At 57.8% G+C, this 21,480-nt stretch overlaps 1 protein-coding gene across 1 annotated transcript; it reads right to left on the reverse strand.

The window, feature by feature from the left end:
• Window positions 1-518: 518 nt before the first annotated feature.
• On the reverse strand, window positions 519-19,694 carry CYP26B1 (cytochrome P450 family 26 subfamily B member 1). The gene is made up of 6 exons (XM_081157317.1): window positions 19,201-19,694; window positions 15,531-15,755; window positions 6,608-6,883; window positions 6,206-6,361; window positions 4,379-4,663; window positions 519-3,978 (listed from the first exon to the last, which is right to left on the reverse strand). Exons 1-6 carry the CDS (start codon window positions 19,402-19,404, stop codon window positions 3,586-3,588), a joined length of 1,539 nt encoding a protein of 512 aa, XP_081013443.1. The 5' UTR covers window positions 19,405-19,694; the 3' UTR covers window positions 519-3,585.
• Window positions 19,695-21,480: the final 1,786 nt, after the last annotated feature.

Genomic DNA, 21,480 nt, shown 5'->3' on the forward strand with positions numbered 1-21,480 from the left:
CAGGTGCAAAGTGAGGGAATCTGCCTACCTGTTTAACCCCTTTTCCAAACCCATTTGACCAGGGCATCTGTTTGCTTCATGGAAGAGCCTCTGAAAAGTGCCTCATGTGACATAAGGCTGGGAGTCAGGAGAACTGAATTCTGCCCCTCAATTCACTCTGTAGCTGTGGACATCAGTGTAAGCATTTTGGACTCTGAGGACAGGCCTTGAGCACTCTGGGTTGCCCAGGCCATGATGGCCACACTCGGCCGGGGGAGCTGCCTCCAGCTGTTTCATCCCCCAACAGGCCTCTGGGGCCAGTGGCTGTCCAGATACATCTTTCCTTCCCCACAGGAACCTACTTGTGGAAGGACACTGCCGAGGATTCCTCTGTGCCCTCGCACAAGGAATGGTCTCACAGGACAAATGTTTCCAGGAAGAACCTCCTGCCTAGCAGGTGGGATTGGGTGCCGCTGAAGGGAATGTGGGGAGGGGGGGCTTTCAGTGAGGCTGAAAAGGCAGAGACCAGAGAGCCAAACGAGGGTGAGTCCCCACGGTTTATTATGGAAGCCTATAAAAGAGCCACATTGAGTACTTTCAAAATCACAAAATGCACAACATTCATTTTTTTTAATATGCAACATGGAATATTATATACAGATTAAGACCACGTGACAGCAAAACACTCACACGGCACCAGTTTCATATCAAAACAAAACACACAAGTGCTTTTTCAATATTAAAACAACTGTGATAAAAACATATTAATATTTTGAACCATGTTTACAATAGAGAAAAATTCATATTTTACTAAATAACAAATATTTAACAGCAAAAACTTTATACTAAATATCTATTTTGAATTATAACAAAAATAGTACTTATAATAGTTTATAAAGACAGACACAAAATTATAACATTTATGAAAAAAAAGTCTTGTGTATAAAATAATATCATAGCGATCTGGGCAGGGTCAGGATGGTGCCCAGAACACAAACGCCAGCGCCCAACATCGAAAGTGCTTCAATCTGCAAGCCCAGGGCAGGAAAAGTTTTGTGGAGTTTTGTCTTTTTAATGTCAAGTTACAATAGTTAGGAATGGTAAGTGAGAAAACATCACCCATCTATGCTACGCCTATAAAACCTACACACAAACACACGGACACAGATGGATGCACAGAGGAGAGATGGATGAACTTCGACATTGGAACCCTTCGCTCAGCCAGTCAAGAGCTTTCTTCATTTCTCTTGTTATCTTTGAGGCCCAGCAGGGCAAATGATCCTTCTTTCCTCCCTCACAGGGATCCTCCTCAACCTTTTCTCTGCCCCTCTCAAGCTGGTCACCACAAATGGAAAGGCCACCTAGGCCTCCCAGAGCCCTCCAGCCCCCCACCCCTCCCCAGGGCCAGGCCCAGTGGACTTCCTGTCTGAAGCTGCATGCCTAGCCACTCAGTCAAGAACGACTGGTTCAGAGCAAGCTGGCTTAGCTTGAAGGTGCAGAAACCTTCCAGACACTGGGCATTTTTGTGGGGCACCGATTCTGGTGCACCATAGCTACTTTGCAAGCTTTGATGAGTCTTAACACATTTTTGCCTGTTTTTCAGAATGTGGAGAGAGGTTTTACTATCCTTCCCCATACTCACTAGCCAAGTGGGGCGCCCCGGGGAGACAGTGACTATGCAGGAGATGATGGCAACCTCCAAATCCCCACGTTGCTGGCAGAGCGGGGAGGGAAGCCGTGGGACCATTTCCCCATTTTTTTAAATGTCTATTTTTGCCAATAATGTCTGTTCCGCACTGTTTTTTAATAGCGAAAAAGCAGGAACCAAGTGAAACACTTGAAAACAGGGAGTTTTAGGACAGTCTGGGGCACAAACCCATTCCTACAGCCTACCACCAGGTGGGTACATGTCGGGCGAGAGTGGGGGTCCTGTCTGTCCACTCAACACCATCAGAGGGGGCCACTGAATGGTCACAGTGGTCACCTCTTAGACAGACAATTAAAATGATCAATGTCCTACAACTTCTGTGTGTTTCTGATTTTCTTGTAAAGAGAATTCACTGGTTTTATAACATCAAAAGCCAATAGAGAAACACAGAAAGCAAAGAAAAATCCGAAAACAGACAAAATCACTGAAGACTCATCAAAGGCTCCAAACCAGCCCTGGGAGGCATCCCAAATTGCCAACACTCAAAATGCTGGTGGCAGAAGCTACTCCTCTTTCCCCCAGTCATCCTGACGGGCCAATTTTCAAGCAAATCACTTCTGACAAATCGCACATACTCTCCTCAGCTCTCCCTGCAGCCTCCCGGCAGCTGCCTCGAGACCAGGGCAGAGGCCCGAGTCAGCTCTGTGGAAGGGCTGCCTTCTACGCTCACCTCCCCTTGCTTTCATCTCGTCCCCACACCCCTGAGCTGGGCTGAGCAGACAGTGGCATAGAGGTGGGAAGGGACTTCAAGGACACCTTTCCAAGGGCTAAGGGTGAAGGTTAAGGAAGGGACAACGGAGCCCCTCGCTCCCTGTCAGAGAAAGAACCCGTATCCTTCCCCATACTCACTAGTGGAGTGGGGGGCCCCAGGGAGACACTGGCTATGCAGGAGATGGTGGCAGCCTCCAAATCCCCATGTTGTTGACAGAAGGGGGAGGGAAGCAGTGGGCTATTACCCCACCTTCACCAGGGGACAAAGGCAGAGGTGCTGGATTTCACCCCAGGAGTGCAGTTGAGGTTGAACCCACAGAGCCTGGGGGAGCTGCTCAACCTCAGCCAGAGGGCTGGGTCACTCGCAGAAGTCAGTCCCCGGGACAGTGGGACAGAGACTAGGGGATGGAGGAGGTACAATTCCAGACCCCAGTAACACCAAGATTCGGTTATATCCGTGAATAAATATGAGCCAAGGGCCTTGGGTGTGTGTGTAACAGAGAAGCAGGGTGGGCTGAAGGCCACCTGGCAGGAAGGTGGGGATGTCATTGCTGTGTGCATGCCCAGGGCCACCAGAGAGGATGCTGGGAGGACAGGGCCTGGAGCTCCTTTGCCCCAACATCAGAGGAAAGAAAAAGTAGCAGCAATAGGTAATTTCAAATGTCCAAACTGGCAAAGGGGTGGACTCCTCTAGAGGAACACTGGGAGAGTCACATGCCTCAGTCTGGGTAGAGGCAGGAGGGGGCGGGTGCTGAAGAGGCCAACTCTTCCTCCCCCCCCCCCCAAGTCAACCACTTGATCTCAAACTAAAAAAGTCCAAACGAAATGGGAGGGGAGGGACCAGTTGGGAACATCACAAGCAAATGCTGCAGCGTGAGCTGACAGTTAACACTGTAATAGGCATGCGGAGCCCCTGGCCACGCCCTATCCCAGGAGCTAAGCTGGTGGGAACTGGAGAGAGACTGGGAGAAGCAGGAGCAAGGAGGAGGGCCCTGTCCCCCGAAGGAACAGGGGCCCTTTTGGCTTTGGGTAGGGTCTGCCAGGGAGGGAAAACGGGAGGGCAGGGTATGGGGGCCGCTCTCCCTTCCCCGGGTTCCAGCCCCCTCCCACACACAGGTTTTTACCCTTCCATCGCCTCCTACCCCAGGGCCTGGCTGGGCTGAGGCAGGGGTGTGGGCCAGGCCCTGTTAGACCGTGGCACTTAGCATGGCCTCCGTCTCTGGCAGGATCTTGTTCTGGTTAGAGTCCAGGCCAAAGAACTTGACACTGAGGCCGTCCACGGGGTGCAGGACAGGGACCAAGGTGATGCGGGGGAAGGTCCGGGTAGCCAGCTCAAAGCGGCTTGTGCTGGCCAGCTCCACCGCCAGCACCTTCAGGAACAGCTTGGCCAGGTGCTTGCCCAGGCAGGTCCGGACGCCGCCGCCGAAAGGGAGGTAATGGAAGCGGCCGTCCTTGTCTTCACTCCGAGCCTGACCGAAGCGGTCGGGGTCAAATACGTTCACATCTTTGAACACAGGCGCTGTGTCATGCGTATCCCGAATGCTGTACATGACACTCCATCCTTTGGGGATCTGGAAACCCTGGAGGCAAGATGGGAGGAGGGTGTGGTGGTGAGGGCCAGGGGGGACCTGAGAGGGCCCTGGACACAGTGCCTGCCAACCCCCGACCCAGATGTTCCTAGAGAAACCATATTGTGATCGCCCCGCCTGGCTAGCACCCCTCAGCATGTTAGTCCAGTCTCTTATTTGTAGAATGTCCACATGCAGCTTCATATATGACACCCAGGCTGGCTTCATCTGACCCAGCATTTGGGATGAGGTCTCTCCCATCAGACCAAAAGCTCCTTGAAAACAAAGGGTATCTCCCCATCAGCCTGAGGTACTTTGAGGGGGGTCTGTTTTTTCCCATCAGTCACCCCCCCGTGCCCAAGGCAGTGTTCCCATGGGTTCCCTGAGGCCCAGCCCCAGGACGCAGGCTCACGTCAAGCTCGAAGGTCTGCAGCACAGTGCGGTAGCCGCCGGAGATGGGTGTGAAAAGGCGCATGACCTCCTTGATGACGCAGTCCAGGTAGTGCAGCCCGCTGAGGGTGTCGAGCCGCAGCGTGCCCTCACAGGGGCAGCCGCCGCTGTGCAGGATGCCGTGGGCCCGCAGCTCCTCCCGAAGCTTCTCCAGCACGGCCGGGTGCTTTAGCAGCTGCATGATGAGTGACGTGCTGGCGCTCGCAGTGGTGGCATAGGCGGCAAAGATCAGCTCCAGGGTCCCATCCTGCAGCGCAGAGAGGAGAGGCACCATTAGGGATCAGTCCCCCCTGCCCCAGGGCCATCTAGCTGGGCCCTGCCTGCTTCCTCTGAGCCTCATGTTGCTGGGGCATTTGGGCCACAATGGACACAGGTCAGAGGGTCAGTCCCCTGACTCGGCAGGACATACAACTGCTACAACCCAGGGCAGGGGCACTAGCCTGAAGTCCCTTGCAGTGGGGCCACTTGTCACTTACTGCTGGGTTCTGGGGCAGTGAGCCCCAGCAGCCTAATCAGTGAGGTGAGCTCACAGAAAAAAAGAAAACAATCCCAAGGAGCCAGGCACTATGCGGGTGAGTAGGGTGGGGGGGGATCAGGGTCGAAACCCCAACCATCCAAGCCCAAGCTCCTTCCTCCACCCCCAGGAGGACATCAAGATTTGGGAGGCAGTCTGGGGCCATACCCACCAGGACCTAGGATGGGACTGCAATGAGAAGGCTGAGGGGACTCCAGGGGACCCTGGGGAGCAAGACACATGAGTCATGGGTGCCCCATGGAAAGGCCCCAGAAGGTGGTCTCATTCCAAGCTCTGCATTTTACAAATGTGAATGCCAGCCCCACAGAGGGGAGTAAAGGGACCTGGGTCCCTTACTTGCCATGGCACCACCTATGAGTCCAAAACTTCTTGTGAAATGGTAAAGTCATTCTGCTCTTTCCGGGCTTCCCGGGAGAAAAACTGAAGCGAGAAGAGGGGGAAGCAAAGCTGGGGGTCTACAGCAAGTCTTAGCTGGCAACTGCCAGCTATGTGGGTGGCGGAGTCTGCACGAGGATGAACTAAGGGATCCCTTCTCAGGTGGAACACCCACCCTAAAAAATGGCGGGCAAGAAGCCCTTCTTGGAGCCCTATGTGGACAGTCTTGGTGCCAGCAGCCCAACTGGGCTTCATCAGTGCCAAGCAGGCTGGGAGACTTTCAAATGCCACCAACTTGAAAAGGCCTGAATTAGGTCCAAATCTTCCCAGCTCTTCTCCAAGGATTGGGCTGCCCTCCAGCAAGTGGCTGCCCCTTATGAGTCTGAGTTTCCCTAGGTGACCTTCCAGGTCCACTGGGGCCATTAAAATGCACTGAAATAGTGAAGATTTGGGGGCGGAGAAGAGGGGTCAACAAACACCACTGACACTGAGTCCCTTCAGAGGCTACTAAGGGTCAATTTCTCACATCTTTTCCAAAATGGTGGAAAGGACCATGGGCGGGATGGAGAGCCTGCTGCCAAGTATCATGGGTACCATTCATCACCAGGACTGGGTGCACAAGCCGTGGGTGGAGGAAGGGCAGCCTCACCCACTGTGGGTGCTCCCCGTCCTCCCACCAGACCGTGTGCACTGCATGCAGGGACATGGTCTCTCTTCTGGTTCAGCCCCCACCCAGTGCGGTGACAGCCACAGCAGCTGCTCACAAAGTCCCTGTGAAATGGGACCAGAACAGGTGGCAGGGGCCAGCACCATCCCACCCTGGGGCAGCCCCAGTGTGGAGCATGGGGCACTCGTGCTGCCCGCTGGGGAGGCCCCCACCTTCAGCTCCTGCATGGTCATCTCCTTGCCGTGCTCCTTGCTGCTCTCAATGAGGATGTCCAGTGCATCGGAGTAGTCCTTGCCCTGCGTGCACTGCAGCTTCTCCCGGATTGCCTTTTCCAGGCCCTTCTGTAGGGTCTGTCGTGCCTGAATACCCTGGGGAAGAAGAGAACCATCCTGTCACCCAAGGGGAAGGGCAGGGCCACCAAGGGCCTCCACCCAAGGTGGGGCAGGTAGGGGATTCCTACGAGAACGTCCCCTCTCAGACTCAAAGACCAGGGTTGAAGACTCCACTCCGCCCGCCCTCTGTGTGACTGGTGACTGTCTTAGCAGTCAGCCACCCCCTCCCAGGGTGGGTTCATGAATGCCCATCTCCTCTCCTCCCAGGCCCTGGGTTCTCACCCGCCGGTAGCCACTGAAGGGCAAGTCGACAGGCAGGGAGAAGACATTCTCCACAAACTGCTGGTAGACCTCAAAGAGGTGCCCAAGGTCCTCTTCTGGGATGCTGAAGCCCAGGAGTACACGGATGGCCATGCGGAAGGTGAGCTTCTGTGCCTCCTGGTACACATTGATGGCCTCAGGATGGCTGCTCCAGGCGCGCAGCGTATCCTGAATCACCAACTGGATCTTGGGCAGGTAGCTTTCCAGAGCCTCATGGCTGAAGATCTTGGAGAACACCTGGAGGGCAGAGAGGTGGGCAAGCTGGTCAGATGGGCTCAGGCTGCCTGTGAGGCTTCGGGGGGCCTGGCTGAAGCACAGGTCCCATGACTGACTGGGGAAAACTCCAGGTCCTCACCCTCACCAAGCTCCCCCTCCATCTCCGAGACACAGTCCCCTCTCTGGCTCCCCTATTCTAAACCCTCCTACTGTCTATGCCTTGGTGAAGGGTGGCAGGGGAAGGACAGCATTAAAACATAGTTCTTAAGTATTTTTATTCGAAGTCGAGACCTTCCACATCGCTCACATGGTGACCTGACGTATCACCTTCTGTCCTGACCTCCAGGAAAGCATGTGCTCCAAACAATGGCAAAGCCTTGGGACTGGGCATTCCAGCTGCCAACAGGTCTGTGGCTGATGTGGCCATACCAGCCACGGGGCAACACAGAGAGGGCTAAGCAAGGCTAGAGGTGAGGCAGTGGCCCACTCCCAAATTCCCAGGCCACAGGGCAGAAGTGCCCAGGAGGAGCAGAACAAAGGTGAGCAGGCTGGACAAGGAAGAGGTGGAAAACAGTAGGTGGCTCTTCTACTCCACCGATGGGAGAACAAGAGAGTCTGAGGCTAGACTGCAAGTAGGACTTCCTGAGACCCAAATTTGCTCGGTCCCTGGAAATCGCCTACTAGGTGGAGATCCTAGGGAGTTCGTTAACAGCTTTGCCACCAAAATGTCTTCAGTGTGGCCAGATCTGGAGGCAGAGGATGGGGGCAAGGTTTTTCTACCCCCAAAGATCACAAAGGCAGACAGAAGCCCCTTTTCATTCCTTGCATCTTCCTGGTCCGCTTTAAGTAGCCAATGAGACCCTGTTGCCACCTCCCCGGCCTTTAGCCCTCCTGATTCCTGGCAATCCCTCCTGCCCCTCCTCACCCAGATGCCCCTGCAGAGGGGAGGATGTTAGTTTATTTACTGATGGCCTGTGGGTCTCACTTGTAACCGACACCCTCCATTTCCCCCACCCCAGAGTCTGGAGCAGAATGGGGGGTGCCTTCCCACCAGCACCAAGGGGAAGGTCATGGGTAAGGGAGGGGGAGGGGCAGCGCAGGGGAAGGAGACAAATATTCCTCCAGCCCCCCCACCCTGCTCCATGCAAACCACACACACGCGCCGCCCTCCCCTCCTGCCCCCCAAACACAACCACCACACAAACTGTAAATGTGAGAATTTCCCCTGCAGTCAGCTCGAGGAGGAAAAGGTAACATTTTCCTGGCCTGGGCCCTGCATGGCTAATGGGAGGGCTGGTTTGCAGAAATAACAGTGCTGGCCCTTCAGTGGCCCAGCCAGGCGTTCACAATAGCACTTTCATTCCGAAATTCCCGGTGGGCAAAGGGAGGGAGGAGGGAAGGAGGCCGCCAGCGAGGGGCAGAGAAGCCGCACTGTTTGGGGCTGCTCCTGCTACTAAGGGACAGCTGAAAGGGAGAAGGACTGTGAGAGGTGGCCCAGGGCAACCCAGGCCTGGACGGGTCACTCACACTTTGCTCAGTTTGGTGTCCTGGGAATTTGGGGGTGGGGGGTGCTTCAGAGAATTTCTATGGTTATGCATAAAGCCAGAGCTCTCTGCCTCAGCCCTCCACCCTGGTGTCCTTAGGATTCCAGGTTCAGCTCTTGGTCAAAAAAAATCTTATGGGGCAGCAATGGGGGCCCTGTCTCCAGACTCCAATGCTGGCCAACTAAGGGGACTTACAGAACAGCAAGGAGCCCACAGGGTGAGTAGGAAGTGGACGTGGGGGCCAAGCAGGCTTATTGGGGAACCAGAAAGATTAACTGTGGCTACCAGGCCTCAGATAGAAGGCTGGACGTGAGGACAAGCAAGGACAGGGAGGCCACACTGGCCCAGATCAGCCAGCCCAGGTCAGACTGAGGGGTACTGTCATGGAAGGGATGGGGGCAGGGGCTGGCCAGGGCCCCCAGAGCAAGGGAGACCTGGGCCCAAAGGTGGGCATGTAGAGGGGGCAATAGGGCAGAGGCCACACTGACCGGAACCAGCCAAAGTCAAAGTGAGCTGGGCTCTAAGATGCAGTGGGGTGGTGGGAAAAGGCAGGCTGGGTGCCCAGAGATCTGATTTTAACCCCAAATCATCCACCAACTTACTGTGCGATCATGGCTAAGTGATGCCCCAGCCTCAGTGTTCTGATCTAAAAAATGGTGAGATTGAGCTAGATGACCTCTTTTTCCTTTCAATGTACACAGCACATAAACACCAGTATCTGTATGTCCCTAAATAGATGTTGCCCCCTCAAAGAAGCCCAGAATCTGGCACTGTACGAGTCACTGGTAAGTGCCTGCCAGGCCCCCACTCACACACCCTACAAGGGCTACAGTGGTCTAGGAGGGGCCATCTCAGTGTTACCAAAGGAGGAGCTCTCAGGGCTCCCAGTGCAATCCCAGGAGTGGCCATACTGGACCCACTGACAAGCCCTGCCCTGCCCTCCCCTAAAGGTTACATTCCCTGCGCCCTCTAGCGATAGCTGCCTGAATAGCTCCTTCTCAAGCCTCCAGGCCAAGGAGGGCAGGGATGATTCAAGGAGACCTGGGACTGAGCAGAGGGACTCCAAGGTCAGGTGGTCCACACCTCACCTCTAGGTGGGAAGGGGTCCTGAGCAAGGTCAAGAGCTGGAATGACCCCAGGAAGCCCACAAACACCTGGTACCTGCAGGCCCCCCAAGGCTGGGGTTTCTGAAAAGAGAACTGCAGGCAGGAGCAAAGCTCTTATCTTGACCCATCAAGAAGTCTAACTGGATGTTCTGGAGTCCCTTTTTACCTAGATGTCCCAGGATTCTCCCCAGAGCCCCCTGAGGTGGAAAAACTACCCAAATGAGAAGCCGAGCAAAGGGAGATTTCAGGCACTCCAGGACCAAGGGGCTTTGCTCGAGAGTCACCAGGTCCATGCTTCTGCCTCTGGCCCAGCTGTTCCGTAGGCACTGGGCCTCCTAGGCCCCAGGAAAACTCCAGGGCCTCATCCCTGGGTCTGTGCCCAGGGTTAACAATGGGGCACTTCCCGAAGTAGGGGCGGCCCCCACCACACAGGCCAAGAGGAGGCGGAGGTGCTGGCCAGGGCAGAGGGAGGCTGCAGCGGGGCGGGCGGGGTCAGGACTCGGGCACGTGGGAAGGTGCCCAGTGGAGCCACTCAGTGTGAAGAGAGGAAGAGTTCCCGGCTCCCAGAGCCGCCTTCCCTGACCACACAGTTAACAGGAACCAGGGTGGCTTTGTCAGGGTGGCTTTGTGCCCCTCGGGGGCTTCCCTTGGAATTCCCAAAAGTGTGCCAAGAATGCTGAACAAAGGTCATCGGAACCAGCCCTGGCCCAGGCAAAGCCCTGCAGGAGGCAGCAGCAGGTATGGACTTTCCACCGGGGTTAATGCCGGGGAGAGCAGGGCAGAGGCTCAGGGAAACCTGGGAACCCCCGGGCACAGGCTGGGGCAGGATGGGCTCCTGCCTCTAGGATGTGCTTGGAAAGCCTCCCCCGTCCATGTTGGTTTCACCAACAACACTTCTGGCTCAAGAGCCCACGTTCCCGGGTTCTCCTTCTCCCCTGAATGGGAGGTGATGCCACAGTGAAGTGGGAGGGGGAGGGAGGGGGGATTACCAAGCGGCTTGTCAAGACTCAGATCCCCCATAATTGTTTTTACAAATCCTTCCTCCTCCCCCCTCCTGCCCCTCACCCAGTGCCCCTGGAAGGGGAGTCACTCGATGAACCCCCACGGCCCTGCATGCTGATCCACCCAGACAGATAACCTCTTGTTCTCTGCTGGCCACTACAGACGGACAGATGAGATGGACAGGCAGCCTCAGGAGCTGGAAGAGCCAGAGAGGGAACCCACTCCCTGGGCCAGTGACTCAGACTGGGAGGAATGGAAGTGGCTGCCCGGGAGGGTGGGGGCCTGGGCAGGCCACCCCGGCAAGCCACTGGAGCCGTGGCCTTCAGAGTGGAAAGAATAACAGAGGGCAGGCAGCCACCGGGGCAGCTGTCCGCACAGCACAGGGGTGACGCCAAGGTGTGTATTTTACACTCAAGTAAGAGGAAGGACAAGAGAGGACGTCATCCTCCCAGCTGCCTGGCATTTCCATTGGGCCTGGACTTCACCCTGGCTGCCTCCTGAGCCAGTCCCTACTCAGCCCCTCTGGTTGGGAGGGGCTAGCCCAGACCTCCCAGCCTGTGCGTGCCCCTCTGGGTTCGCAGCATCTGTAGAAACAGAGTACCTGTCTCCCACTTGCCTCCAGCTCTAATCATTTCCCCTAACTCTTCCACACACAACAAAAGCACCCAGTGGGAGAGAGGAAGGCACTTGGCAGAGCCACAGAAACTAAAAAGGTTTGCTCACTCATTCCTCTTTCAGCTATAGTAAAAAACCCCTCAGAAAGCTGAGGCCCAAAGGGGAAGGGCCTCCCAAGGTCACAGTCCAGGGTATGACTGGCCACATGCACCAGGGTCCCTAAACCCCCCTGCCTCCCGCCACTCTTAGCCCCATCAAGTGGCCCTGTACTCAGCCTGAGCTCTCTGACAGAGCCCTGAGGTGGACCTTCCTTTCTGGCCCAAGCTTATTCTAAGAGCAAGGCCAGCTGTTCTGGCTACTCTGTTTTGCTCTCAGCATTTCTCAGTCCCTGGAAATATGCCCCCAACCCCTGCCTTTCTGCCTGGGAACCTGGAATGGATACAAAAATGGCAAAAGGGGCTCAGGGGCCAGAGCAGACCCCAGTCAAGCTACCCCACTCCCACCAAGGTCACAACTGTCTCCCAAGGCTGAAAGAGTGAACAAACACATCACCATCACAGGCTCAGACCCCTCCCCACCCTGGGAAAAGGACACAGAAAGGAGGGAAAAGGGAGGGGGTGGCCCCCACTCCCAGCCAATCCACCCTCCCACTGTTTGGCACAAGGGCATGCAGAGGGAGGCACCCGCTCCCAGGCGCCCTGGTGGCTGGCTGTGGGCTCCCTCCCCCACTGACCTTCAGAGACATCCGCTCCTGCCACCTGCCCCCTCAATGGCCCCTGTGCCCACTGGCTGGTGCTACAGTAACTTTTGGGTGAAGGACTTCAGCTGGTGGAACAAAGATCTATGCCAGGAGGCCCTCCCAGTAACAGGGCTGCCTGGCCATGCATGCCACCCGCCTTCCCATTCAAAGCAGGTGGGAACTTCTGCCCTGAACTGAGCCTGGTGGACATGACTTTGAAGTCAGAGGCTATGCACCAGTCCAAAGGCCACCTAGAGATAGTCCTGGTTGGCCTCCCCCAGCACCCTGTAACCATGAGCCCTCCTGGCTTTGCCTGCCTGCTGAAGCACCTCCTGGCCTCTCCATCCCAACATAAATGCATGGGGTTTCTTGAAGGAGTGCAACGACCCAGAGCCTAAGCTCCACCCCCACCCAGGATGGGGCGCAAAGGCTGGGAAACCATTTGTGGGTCTCTTAATCCCTGCCTCTAAAGCCCGGGAGCTCTTCCCCAGCTCAGCCTCTGGCACAAAAGTCCTTATAGCCATGGTAGGAGGGCCAAGAAGACTACCCCTGGGTCTCCCCAGTCCAGGGATCCCAGGCCAAGTGCATCCCCTGGGATGCTCTCTAAGTTCTGGGAAGGCCACTGCCTGAGGTGTCCTGAAGCTTCTGGCTCCTTGGTGCAAAGAGGCCCAGCCCTATCTCTGAAGGAAAAGAGGAAATGCCTGATCCTGATATGTGGGGCTTGGCACTGGAGGCTTTAAGGACCAGCCCCGACTCCTTCTCCGTGTGTCCAACAGTCCTTCCCCCAATCATTCCTACCAGAGTCTATCCACCTTTCCAGGACAATACCCCAGCCTCTCTGCACACAGAAAGAAAAGGGTTGGGGGTCCTCCATCTATCAGAGTCACTCCAGGTGGGAGAGGTGTAACAAAGGAGGAGGGACAGAGTTTGGTGGTGGCTATAGGGACACAGGCCTGGCTTCTGGAGAAGGCTCTTTTAGACTGGGCAAGACTTTTTGAAGTTTCTCCCTGGCAACCCCTCCTCTCTTGGCCCTAGACAACCAGGACAGCCAGTGATGGCCATGAGGAGCCCCTTCCCAGAACATCTGGTCAAGCCTGACCAGCCCCAATGGAAACAGTGATACTCCTAGTTACCCGGACAGCTGGGCCTCAGCACACCTGGGCCTTACTTCCTGCAAATGCAACCTAACCAAGCCCTGGCCTGGCCCAGGAGCCCACTCTCCAGGCATGCCCCTGACTGTAGCATGGGCTGGACACGGCAATGAGTGGCACCTGGCAGCCCCCACCCTGGCTGCATTGGGTCCGCTGGGCATTAGGTTCAGCAGATTGGCCATTCTCTCCAGGACTAACATGTGCCCCTGAGTAGTCACCCCTCATCCCTCTGGCTAGACTCCACTTCTTGAGAGCAAGGACCAAGTTTCCTGCTTTTTGTTTGTACCTAACCCAAAGCTTTCTATTTAGTTCAGTAAACTTAAGTTCATGGAACACCAATTAAAGAGATTTGAGGGAAGGATCCTTTTATCCATGCACTTACTATAGGACCATGTGTACACATGTCACATAGCAAGCACACAATTAGTGTGGGAACCAATGCAGGGTTCCCAAACCTGTGTCAGGATGAACTTTGTTCTGGCTGCTCTCATGCCCAGGAGGTAGAGGGCAAGACAAGAGTGCCCCATGTATGCCTCGTAGGGGTCCTCAGTCTCTGCCTTCACCCCGTCCCCCCAGCCATCCCTCCCCCTTCCCTGTGTATTCCTCTGACTGGTCATCTATGCCATCTCCTTCCTCCTCCATGCCTCCCAAATGAACCATGTAAGCCAAAACCTTGGGGCTTTCCAAGCAGGCCCTTCCCACCTGGAGGTCCAAGGCCAAGTCAGCCAGAGAGTGGGTGGAACCACAAGACAACAGCCTCACCCAGAAGCTCTCTGTATCCCCAGAGACTCAAGATCAGGTCTTGATCAAGCCTTCTCCCTCCCAGGATCCCCTCCCACCCCTGCCCCCCAGCTTCCCGCAGTCCCAGGTGGGCAGGACTGAGCAGTGCTCTGCTAGGTAACCCAGGACACCTCTTCCCATGGAGGAGTGTTGGAGGCTCCACCTGCCTTTGCTTTGTCTCCTAAACTCTGTGAGTCTCAGTGTTCTCTTTTGTGAAGGGGAAAAGCCTCTATAAAGATAAAATGAGAAGCAATCACATCCTTTGGAGCTGGGTTTCTGAGCCTCAGGCTCCCGCCACATTCTTTGGGATGAGCTTTTGGTGGAGTCACAAAGACTAAGAAAAAAAGTGCCCAAGAAATTTGAAAAGCCCCCGTTCCTAAGCCTACAGCCCCCTCCCAGCCACTCCCCAGAACACACACACTCCAACCTGACTCAGGCCCTGTTAGCTGCGTCCTGCTCTAGTGAGGCAAATAAGAGAGAAGATTTTAGGAGAGAAGATTTCAGTCCCTGAAATATATATTTTATGGGAGGAGGGGCGTTGGGGGTACTCGCAGACCAGTCCACTCCATGCGGTTTTAACTCCTTTTGTCTGCGACGGAGAACTACTCTTCCCAGGCCTTTCAGAAGACATGAAATACTATAAGATGAATTCCTCCGTTCCCCGAGACCACCTCGCACGCAGACTTCCGGCAGAGGGGGCTGCCGACAGTTGCTCCCTCCCCTCCCCTGGGCTCTGCCACTCTTCCCAGACAGAGATCAGAGGCTGCTTCTCGGTTTCCTTCAGGTTTCAAACCTGGGTGAGTACTCTGACCCAATGCAAAAAAAATGGAAGGAGGAGAGGTCGTGCAGTCTCCCCCACCCCCTTCTGGACACTTTAAGCCTGCAGGCCCGCTCCCGCCCGCCGGCGGCTCAGCTTTCGGGTTACTGCAGTTCAAACAGCACGTGCCGCCCGCGCTCCGAGCCGCTGCGGCTGCTGCGGCGGCAGCTCAGCCCCGGGAGGGGGCGGGGAGGCTCGCTCTGTGCGCGCTGGCTCGCCTCCTTCGCGCCTCTACCAGGCGCTCGGGAAATCCACAGGATAAACACCCACTTTCTCTTCCTCTTTATGGGAGGGGGTAGGTGCGCTTTGATCCCCAGCCGCGCCTCAGCTGCTCCTCCACCCCCTCGCCCTTCCCCCACCGTCCAACCGGGTGAGCGTAGAGGCCCAAATTTCACCTCGCTCCTCCCAGACAGGGCCCTGCAACCGCTGCGCACAAGGTGCCCCCAGCCCCCGCGCCTGCTGGCGTCGCTATTAAAGCAATCTGTGGCAGGCATGCCAGGTTTGATTTTAGATTGATCCGTCGGAATTCCGGGGGGAGGGGGGACATGGCAAGAAGGGGAGACCCAGCCATCGTCCACCCTCTTCTTTTTCCAGTTTTGGGGAGCACCTTGAGGACAGGCATTAGAGGCCTCAATCTCCTTATGTTCAAGCTCTGACCAAACCACCCCTCAATCAGCCACCTGTTGGACCAGCAGTGGGCCAGCAAGAGGGCCGACCCGGAGGAGGCCTGTGCAGGCCCTAGATCCGGTATCGCAGCCGTCTAGGCAGGGAACCTACTGGATGGCGTGCAAGCAGGGGCACGGATTCGGCTGGAGACGTCCCCAGGGCTAGAAGAACTCCTTACCCCAAGGGGGGGGGGCACAGAAGGAGAGAGTCAGAGCAGGGTTGCAGGGCTCTTGGTCCTGGGTTCTTACCTTGCGCTTGTTGCGGTGGATGTCACCAATGGAGTTGGCCACCGTGTTCGGGCCCAGCAGCATGCGTGTGCTGCGCGGCCACTCGGTGCTCACCAGGTGGTGCTCACCCATGAGGATCTTGCGCACGTTCTCTGCGCCAGTCACGCGGATCAGCGGCCGCCCCAGCAAGTGCGTCTTGAACACATTGCCGTACTTCTCCCTCCGCGACGACTGGAAGCCAGAACCCTGCGGGAGCCACATGGGAGACCTCTCTAAGGACCCTCGTCTCCGAATGAGACTTACCAGGGGCCCAGCCTTGAGGGCCCGTGGGACAGGGGCGGAGGACACTTCTCAGGGCACCAGTTCCCTGATCGCCCCCCCCACACACACACACACAAACACGCGCGTAGGTTTTATTTTTCATAGCATGCACAAGAACTGGGAAGTAGGGCCCAGAGGATAATAAATAACGTAAGGAGGCGGGAGGCTCAGGGGCACCCCGCGAAAGCTGTTTTTTAGTAACGACTGTCGGGAGGAAAGAGGTATCCCGGTCGGCCGGACCCGAAGCTAGAGCCGCCGCCACCCTCCCTACCACCCCCAACTCCTCCGCCTAGAGCTCCGGAGCCTCTTGGAATAAATATTTCCAGGCTCCGGGCCACGGGCTGGCGAGACCCCGCGGGGTGGCCGTAGGCCAAAGATTATTTATAGCGGTGAGCGGTCGGTGCCCGGAGGCAGTCTCTACAGATGGGGGCGGGGGTTTCCTCGGTTCTTGGGTGTGGACCGCCAAAGGCCCCGGTGGTCTTCTGCGGGCTCTCAGGTCTGGTCACGATCTGAGAGCCGAGGTTTTCCTAATGCAATATGCCCTGGAAATAACAGAAGGACTTTCGTCGCCGCCCTGTAGTTTGGAACGGGAGCGCGGAGGAAGGCGCGTCCCGCGAGGCGGGGCGGGGCGGGGCGGGGCCGGGCTGGGCGGCCGTCGCAGGTAATTGGATCCCCGGCAGCGGCAACGGCAGAGAGAGCGGAGGAGAGCTAGGCCCCGGCCGCGGTCCGGCGCTCCCGGGAGCTGGCTGGGGCAGCCCCTTGAGGGTACCGGAAACCGAGGGGACCTCCGAGCGGCGAGGGCGGGGGCGTCCCGCTCACCTTTGACGTAGGCGCTTGCTACCCCACCCCATATTAACCCTTCTCCTGCCAAGGCAGCACGGGGTGACAAGCGGAGGGGCGCCACCTGTCCGGCCTTCCCTCCAACAATAGTGCGAATGCGGGCTCCAGACCCTCGGGGTCAGGCACGCCCGAAGGGACAACTTGGCTTTCCCTGGTCCCGGTTGGACCCCTCCTCATTTTCCTTTCTTCCACGGAAAAGTGTTCTCCGGCTAGATGTGTACACACTCCAGCACTGCCGAAAAGTGACTCTGCAGAACCCAGAGTACTAATCACTTTTCCACATGCGCCTCCGCCCTGGCCCGCGACTAGGAGCGAGCCTGGAGCGCCCGCGCCTCCAAGAGGGGGGCTGGGCCGCGGGGACGCCGCCCCACTCACAGGTTGGCGGGTCCGGGAGAACAACCCCCACCCTGACGCCGATCTAGACGGCGTCTACCCCTTTAAGAGAAATCTAGGAGAGGGTGGAGGTGCGACAAAGGGGGGGTGAGGAGCGGAGTTCCCTCCCTCCGTCTGCTATACCCGTCTCGCTCGCTCAGTCTGCCTCTCCGTCTCTCCTCTCCTGCTTTTCCTCTGTTTTTCTTTTCTTTCGACACAAAAGTTGGGCTGTGAATTTTCCGAGGTCGCCGCCGCCTCTCTCCCGCCGCCACCCCCCTCCCCCCAGCCTCTGATCTGCCTAACTATAATTAAAGTGCGTTTTTTGTGGCATTAATAAAGAGTTATTTGTCCGCCGTTTCCACGGTCTTCACAAAGAGGACTTTCATAGGGGCGGCCGCTCGGGCCGCGAGTCCAATTTATACAAAAATGTTGTATTTTTAGCCCTGGGCTCTGTTTAGATGGCGCACGGTGGAAACGGAGAGCCCTTGGAGGTCCCCCCGTAAAATCTGATAAATGACTCCGAAAAAATAAAGCTGGGATTCAGAAGGCTCCCATTAACCCCTTCAGCACCCCTCTGCACGCACCCCCCCCCCGTTCCCTCCCACCTCGGAGTTTAGGGCCCCAAGGGCAAATGGATGGAGAGGCGTAGGCCTGCTTCCTCCTCCCCATTTTCTTCGCTGGTTGGACGCTGAACCCCAAGGGCCTTTGTGGGATTCAGAGAAAAGGTCAGGGGGACTTTGGGGGGCAGAGAGAGGTCAGGAAACGGGTGGGGGGCGGTGACAGACCGCGGATTCCGCAGATTGACTCTAACGAGGCAGGAACCGATGCCCATGTGAGTTATTTTATTTCCTAAATTCTCGGCCAAAAGCCTAGACCACCGCTGCAGTTAACCCTTTAAGCGTGGTGGCACGGGATATGCTCTGGGGATTTCTTTATGGAGGGGGGGTAGACTCATTGGTTAAAGTGAACCCCACCCCGTTGCACGAACAGCCCCCCAAAGAAATGGGATGATTCCGGGATTTTGGGGAGACCACAGCGTCCCCCTCCCCGCCCGGGATCCGCTGACACTTGGCGCCCAGCGGGGTGTAAGTGTGTGAGCGCGGATTGCACGCGTCTGTTCATTTCAAGCCAAGCTTTCTCACTTCTAAATCCACAGGTCTCGGCGCTCAGCTCGCGCCTCACCTCTCCCCGCCGGGGTTGTCCGTTTCAGGACCTTCGTGCCTCTCCTAACCCTCAGCAGAATCCGCCGGACACACACTCCTGCGTGCGCGCACACAACACGCCTCCAGTGGGAAACCCAGAAGGGCCCCCCGCCCCAAGAAAAAACCTGGTGTGGATCAAATCGCAAAAGAGATTTCTAGCACTTGACGAGTTTAATTCCAGGTTAATCTCCCCATTACCTACCTGGGTCCGGTTTCCGACGCGCCCACCCCCATTATCACCAGCAGTGCTGGGCTGTGCGGCGCGCAGCAACAAGTACACACGCACTCCATGGGTCTCTCGCACACCTCTCCCGAGTTTCTCTCCCCTGCTACGCGGTCCTCACCCAATAAGTAAACAGACCCTTTTCCCCGAAAGCAAAGAACCCTCGGGTCTCAGGCTTCTCATTTTCCTTGGGTTACCTCCTTCCTCTCCCACCACAAAACACACACTTTCTCGGACCGTCGCCCAGGGTAGTTGTACCTGGAGCAGCCGACGACGCGGCAGGAACACAGCCCGGGTCTTTAATAGGCAGCTCTGGCTGCCTCTGGCCCCCTGCTCCTCTCCCCGACTCAATTTTCGGGTCTAATGACGCCACCAAAGCCCAGGAAGCCAACGGAGACTGGGGCCTGGAGGGCAAAGGGGAGGCGAAAGCGGACGCCCCACGCACCTCTGCTGAGTAGCCTGCGACTGCAAAGAGTCTGTCTTGGGAGCCCTCTCAGGTCCGGGGACCTCTCGGATCAGCTCCCTGAACCTGCGCACCCTGCGCCAGTGGGCTCTGAACCGCGCCGCGGGCGGGCAAGGGAAGCCCTGGAGGCGCAGGGAGATAGGAGGGAAGGGGCGTGGCGGGGACCGGTGCCTTCAGGCTCCCGGCGCCCCCTGGCCGGCCCGCCGCACCGTCAGCCCCGCGCTCGCCGCTAGCGGACCCCGGAGAGCAGCGGAGCGAGTGCACCCTTACCTGGAGCAGCCAGTGGCCGGTCTCTCCGATGAGCGGGAAGCCCATGGAGCCCTTGGGGATGGGCAGCTTGCAGCTCTTGTCGCGGGTGGCAGCCCAGCGCAGCTGCCACAGCTGCTGCGACACGGCCAGCAGCAGCGTCACCGACACCAGGCACGCGGCGAGGGTGGCCAGCGCCGACACCAGCTCCAAGCCCTCAAAGAGCATGTTGGCGGCCGCTGGGGGGATTGGCTGTGCCGGCCGCGGCGGGGGAGGGGAGGGCCGGACGGCGAGGGACGCGAGCGGCGGGGGAGGGGAGACTGCGGCCGGGGGTCCTGGCACCTCCAGCCGAGACAGAGAAGGAGGAAGGGGCCGAGGAAGGGGAGAAGGGAGTGGAGGCTTCGAGGGGAGAGCGGGAGAAAAAAAAAATGCCTGGAAGAGAGAGAGAGGAGACACGAGACGACTCGGAGTGTAACTTTGTTTGTTTGTTTGTTTGTTTGTTCCCTTATAGCGGACTTAGGGGCTGCTCGAGGGGTGGTGAGATGAAGCCGTGAATCAAGCTGGTGGATTAGCTCTCCCCGCAACAATCACACTCGGAAAACTTTGGAAAACTTTGTCTAGCGGGAGCCTCTCTTGTAAGCCCCTTCCCCTGCTCAGAAAAAAAAGGGGGGGGGGGAGAAAGATAGCAGAAAGAAAGTGCGATCGATTGGTCAAAAGTTTTCCCCTCAAATTCCTAGGTTAAAAAAAAAAAAAAAGGAAAAAAATCCTGAATCCAAAAATTCCAACGAACCCAGAAACTTTGGGGGCGAGGGGGAAGGCTCCCCGGCCGAGGCGAGTGGAGAGGCCCGAGCGCAGCGTCCCTGGGCTGCCCCGGGCGGCGCGCCCTGGCCGCAGAGCCTCTGCTGCACCCCCGAAGCGGGCACGGCTGGCGAGGAGGCGCGGCGGCCGGAGCGCGGGTGCGGAGCCGGCGGACCGCGGCCGGGATGGGACCCAGCCGGCGACAGAGCCCCGGGCGAGCGCTGGGGCGGCGGCGGCGGCGGCGGCGGCGGGCGGGAGGGGTGAGGCGGGGTGGGGTTGGGGGAGGAGGTGAAAACCCGAGCTGGGCTATTGTATCAATTAGGAAAAGGCAGTCCGTCCCGGGACGCAGGCTCTCGGCTCTGGAGTTGCTGCTGGGGGAAGAAAGGGGGGAAAAAAAGCAAAGGAAGGCAAAAGGAATGAAAGAGGGGGGAAAGCAGGAGGCAGGATTTCAGGGCTGGTGGTTTTAAAAGCTTCTCTCAATGTGAATTTGAGTCCAAAGCCAGGCGATGCGTGTGTTTATATAGAGGCGGGAGGCTGCGCCGTGGGCTCTCCGCCAGCCCCCCTCCCCGGCGCGCTCACAAAGCCGGAGGCGTGGTGAGAGGCCGGCGGACGGAGCGTGTGAGCGCCCGCCGCCGCCCGCCCCGCCCCGGCCGCCCGCCGCCCGCGCCCGCCGCCCGCCCGGGACCCACTTGTAGCCGCCGCAGGATCAAACTCAGTTCACCTCTCGCCTCGTCTTCCTTCTCGCCGGCGTCTCGCTGATCGCAGCACCTACAGACGGACGAGATGAGACACACACACACACACGCACGCACACACACGGTGCGCACTCGCACGGTGCCCGCTTGGCTGCTAGGCTACTTCCCTCCCTCTTTTCCTCCCTCCCGGGTCCCTGGCCCCCTCCTCCCGCCCCAGGCGGTCCCGCGTGGGCCGTCGCCCCAGCAGCTGAGGGCTCGGCCGGACCGCCCCTCGACTGAGAGGCGCCAGAAACCCCTGAACCTGCGCTCAGGGTCCCGAGCTCCTATCCCGCGGAACCCCGCCGGCTCCTATCTCCAGGGACTCCTTCGTACTCCCATTTGTCACTCCCAGACCCTCCATACCACGTCTGTAGACCCCCCAAACCTCCGATGACAAGGTCTTCCCCCACCCCCAAACGCCTTACCCTACAAGACCCCGACGTTCCCCTCTACCCGTCCGCGTCCGGGCAGCCGACACCGCCGCCCCTCCTCTCGGACACCTAGAGACCCTCTAACTTTGAAGTCCCCTCCGCCCCGCGCAGCGTCGGAGGAATTCCGTCGCTGGTCCCGGTGAGTGTCCCGCGCGAGGGACAAATGCGGTGGCCCCGGCCTCCGGAGGCGGGAGGAGTCGGATACAAACGTTCATTGATACAAATGGGTAAATAAACACGCCGGGGGAGCGCAGCCACCTTCTCCTAGTCGGCCTCAGAGGGCCCAGCGCGCGTGCCTGTAGGAGGTGTGCATGTGGCCCCGGGACGCACCTGTGTGCGCG

The sequence above is a fragment of the Miniopterus schreibersii genome, assembly GCF_964146895.1.
Source record: "Miniopterus schreibersii genome assembly, chromosome: 13".
NCBI classification, from domain to species: Eukaryota; Metazoa; Chordata; class Mammalia; order Chiroptera; family Miniopteridae; genus Miniopterus; species Miniopterus schreibersii.

Excerpts from the sequence above, each read along its gene's own strand:
- CYP26B1 (XM_081157317.1), bottom strand. The coding sequence starts at position 19,404 with ATGCTCTTTGAGGGCTTGGAGCTGGTGTCGGCGCTGGCCACCCTCGCC. Across the intron at positions 15,756-19,200 it reads CCGGCCACTGGCTGCTCCAG|GGTTCTGGCTTCCAGTCGTC; the intron begins GTAAGGGTGCAC and ends TGGCTCCCGCAG. Across the intron at positions 3,979-4,378 it reads TGCAGACCTTCGAGCTTGAC|GGTTTCCAGATCCCCAAAGG; the intron begins GTGAGCCTGCGT and ends TCTTGCCTCCAG.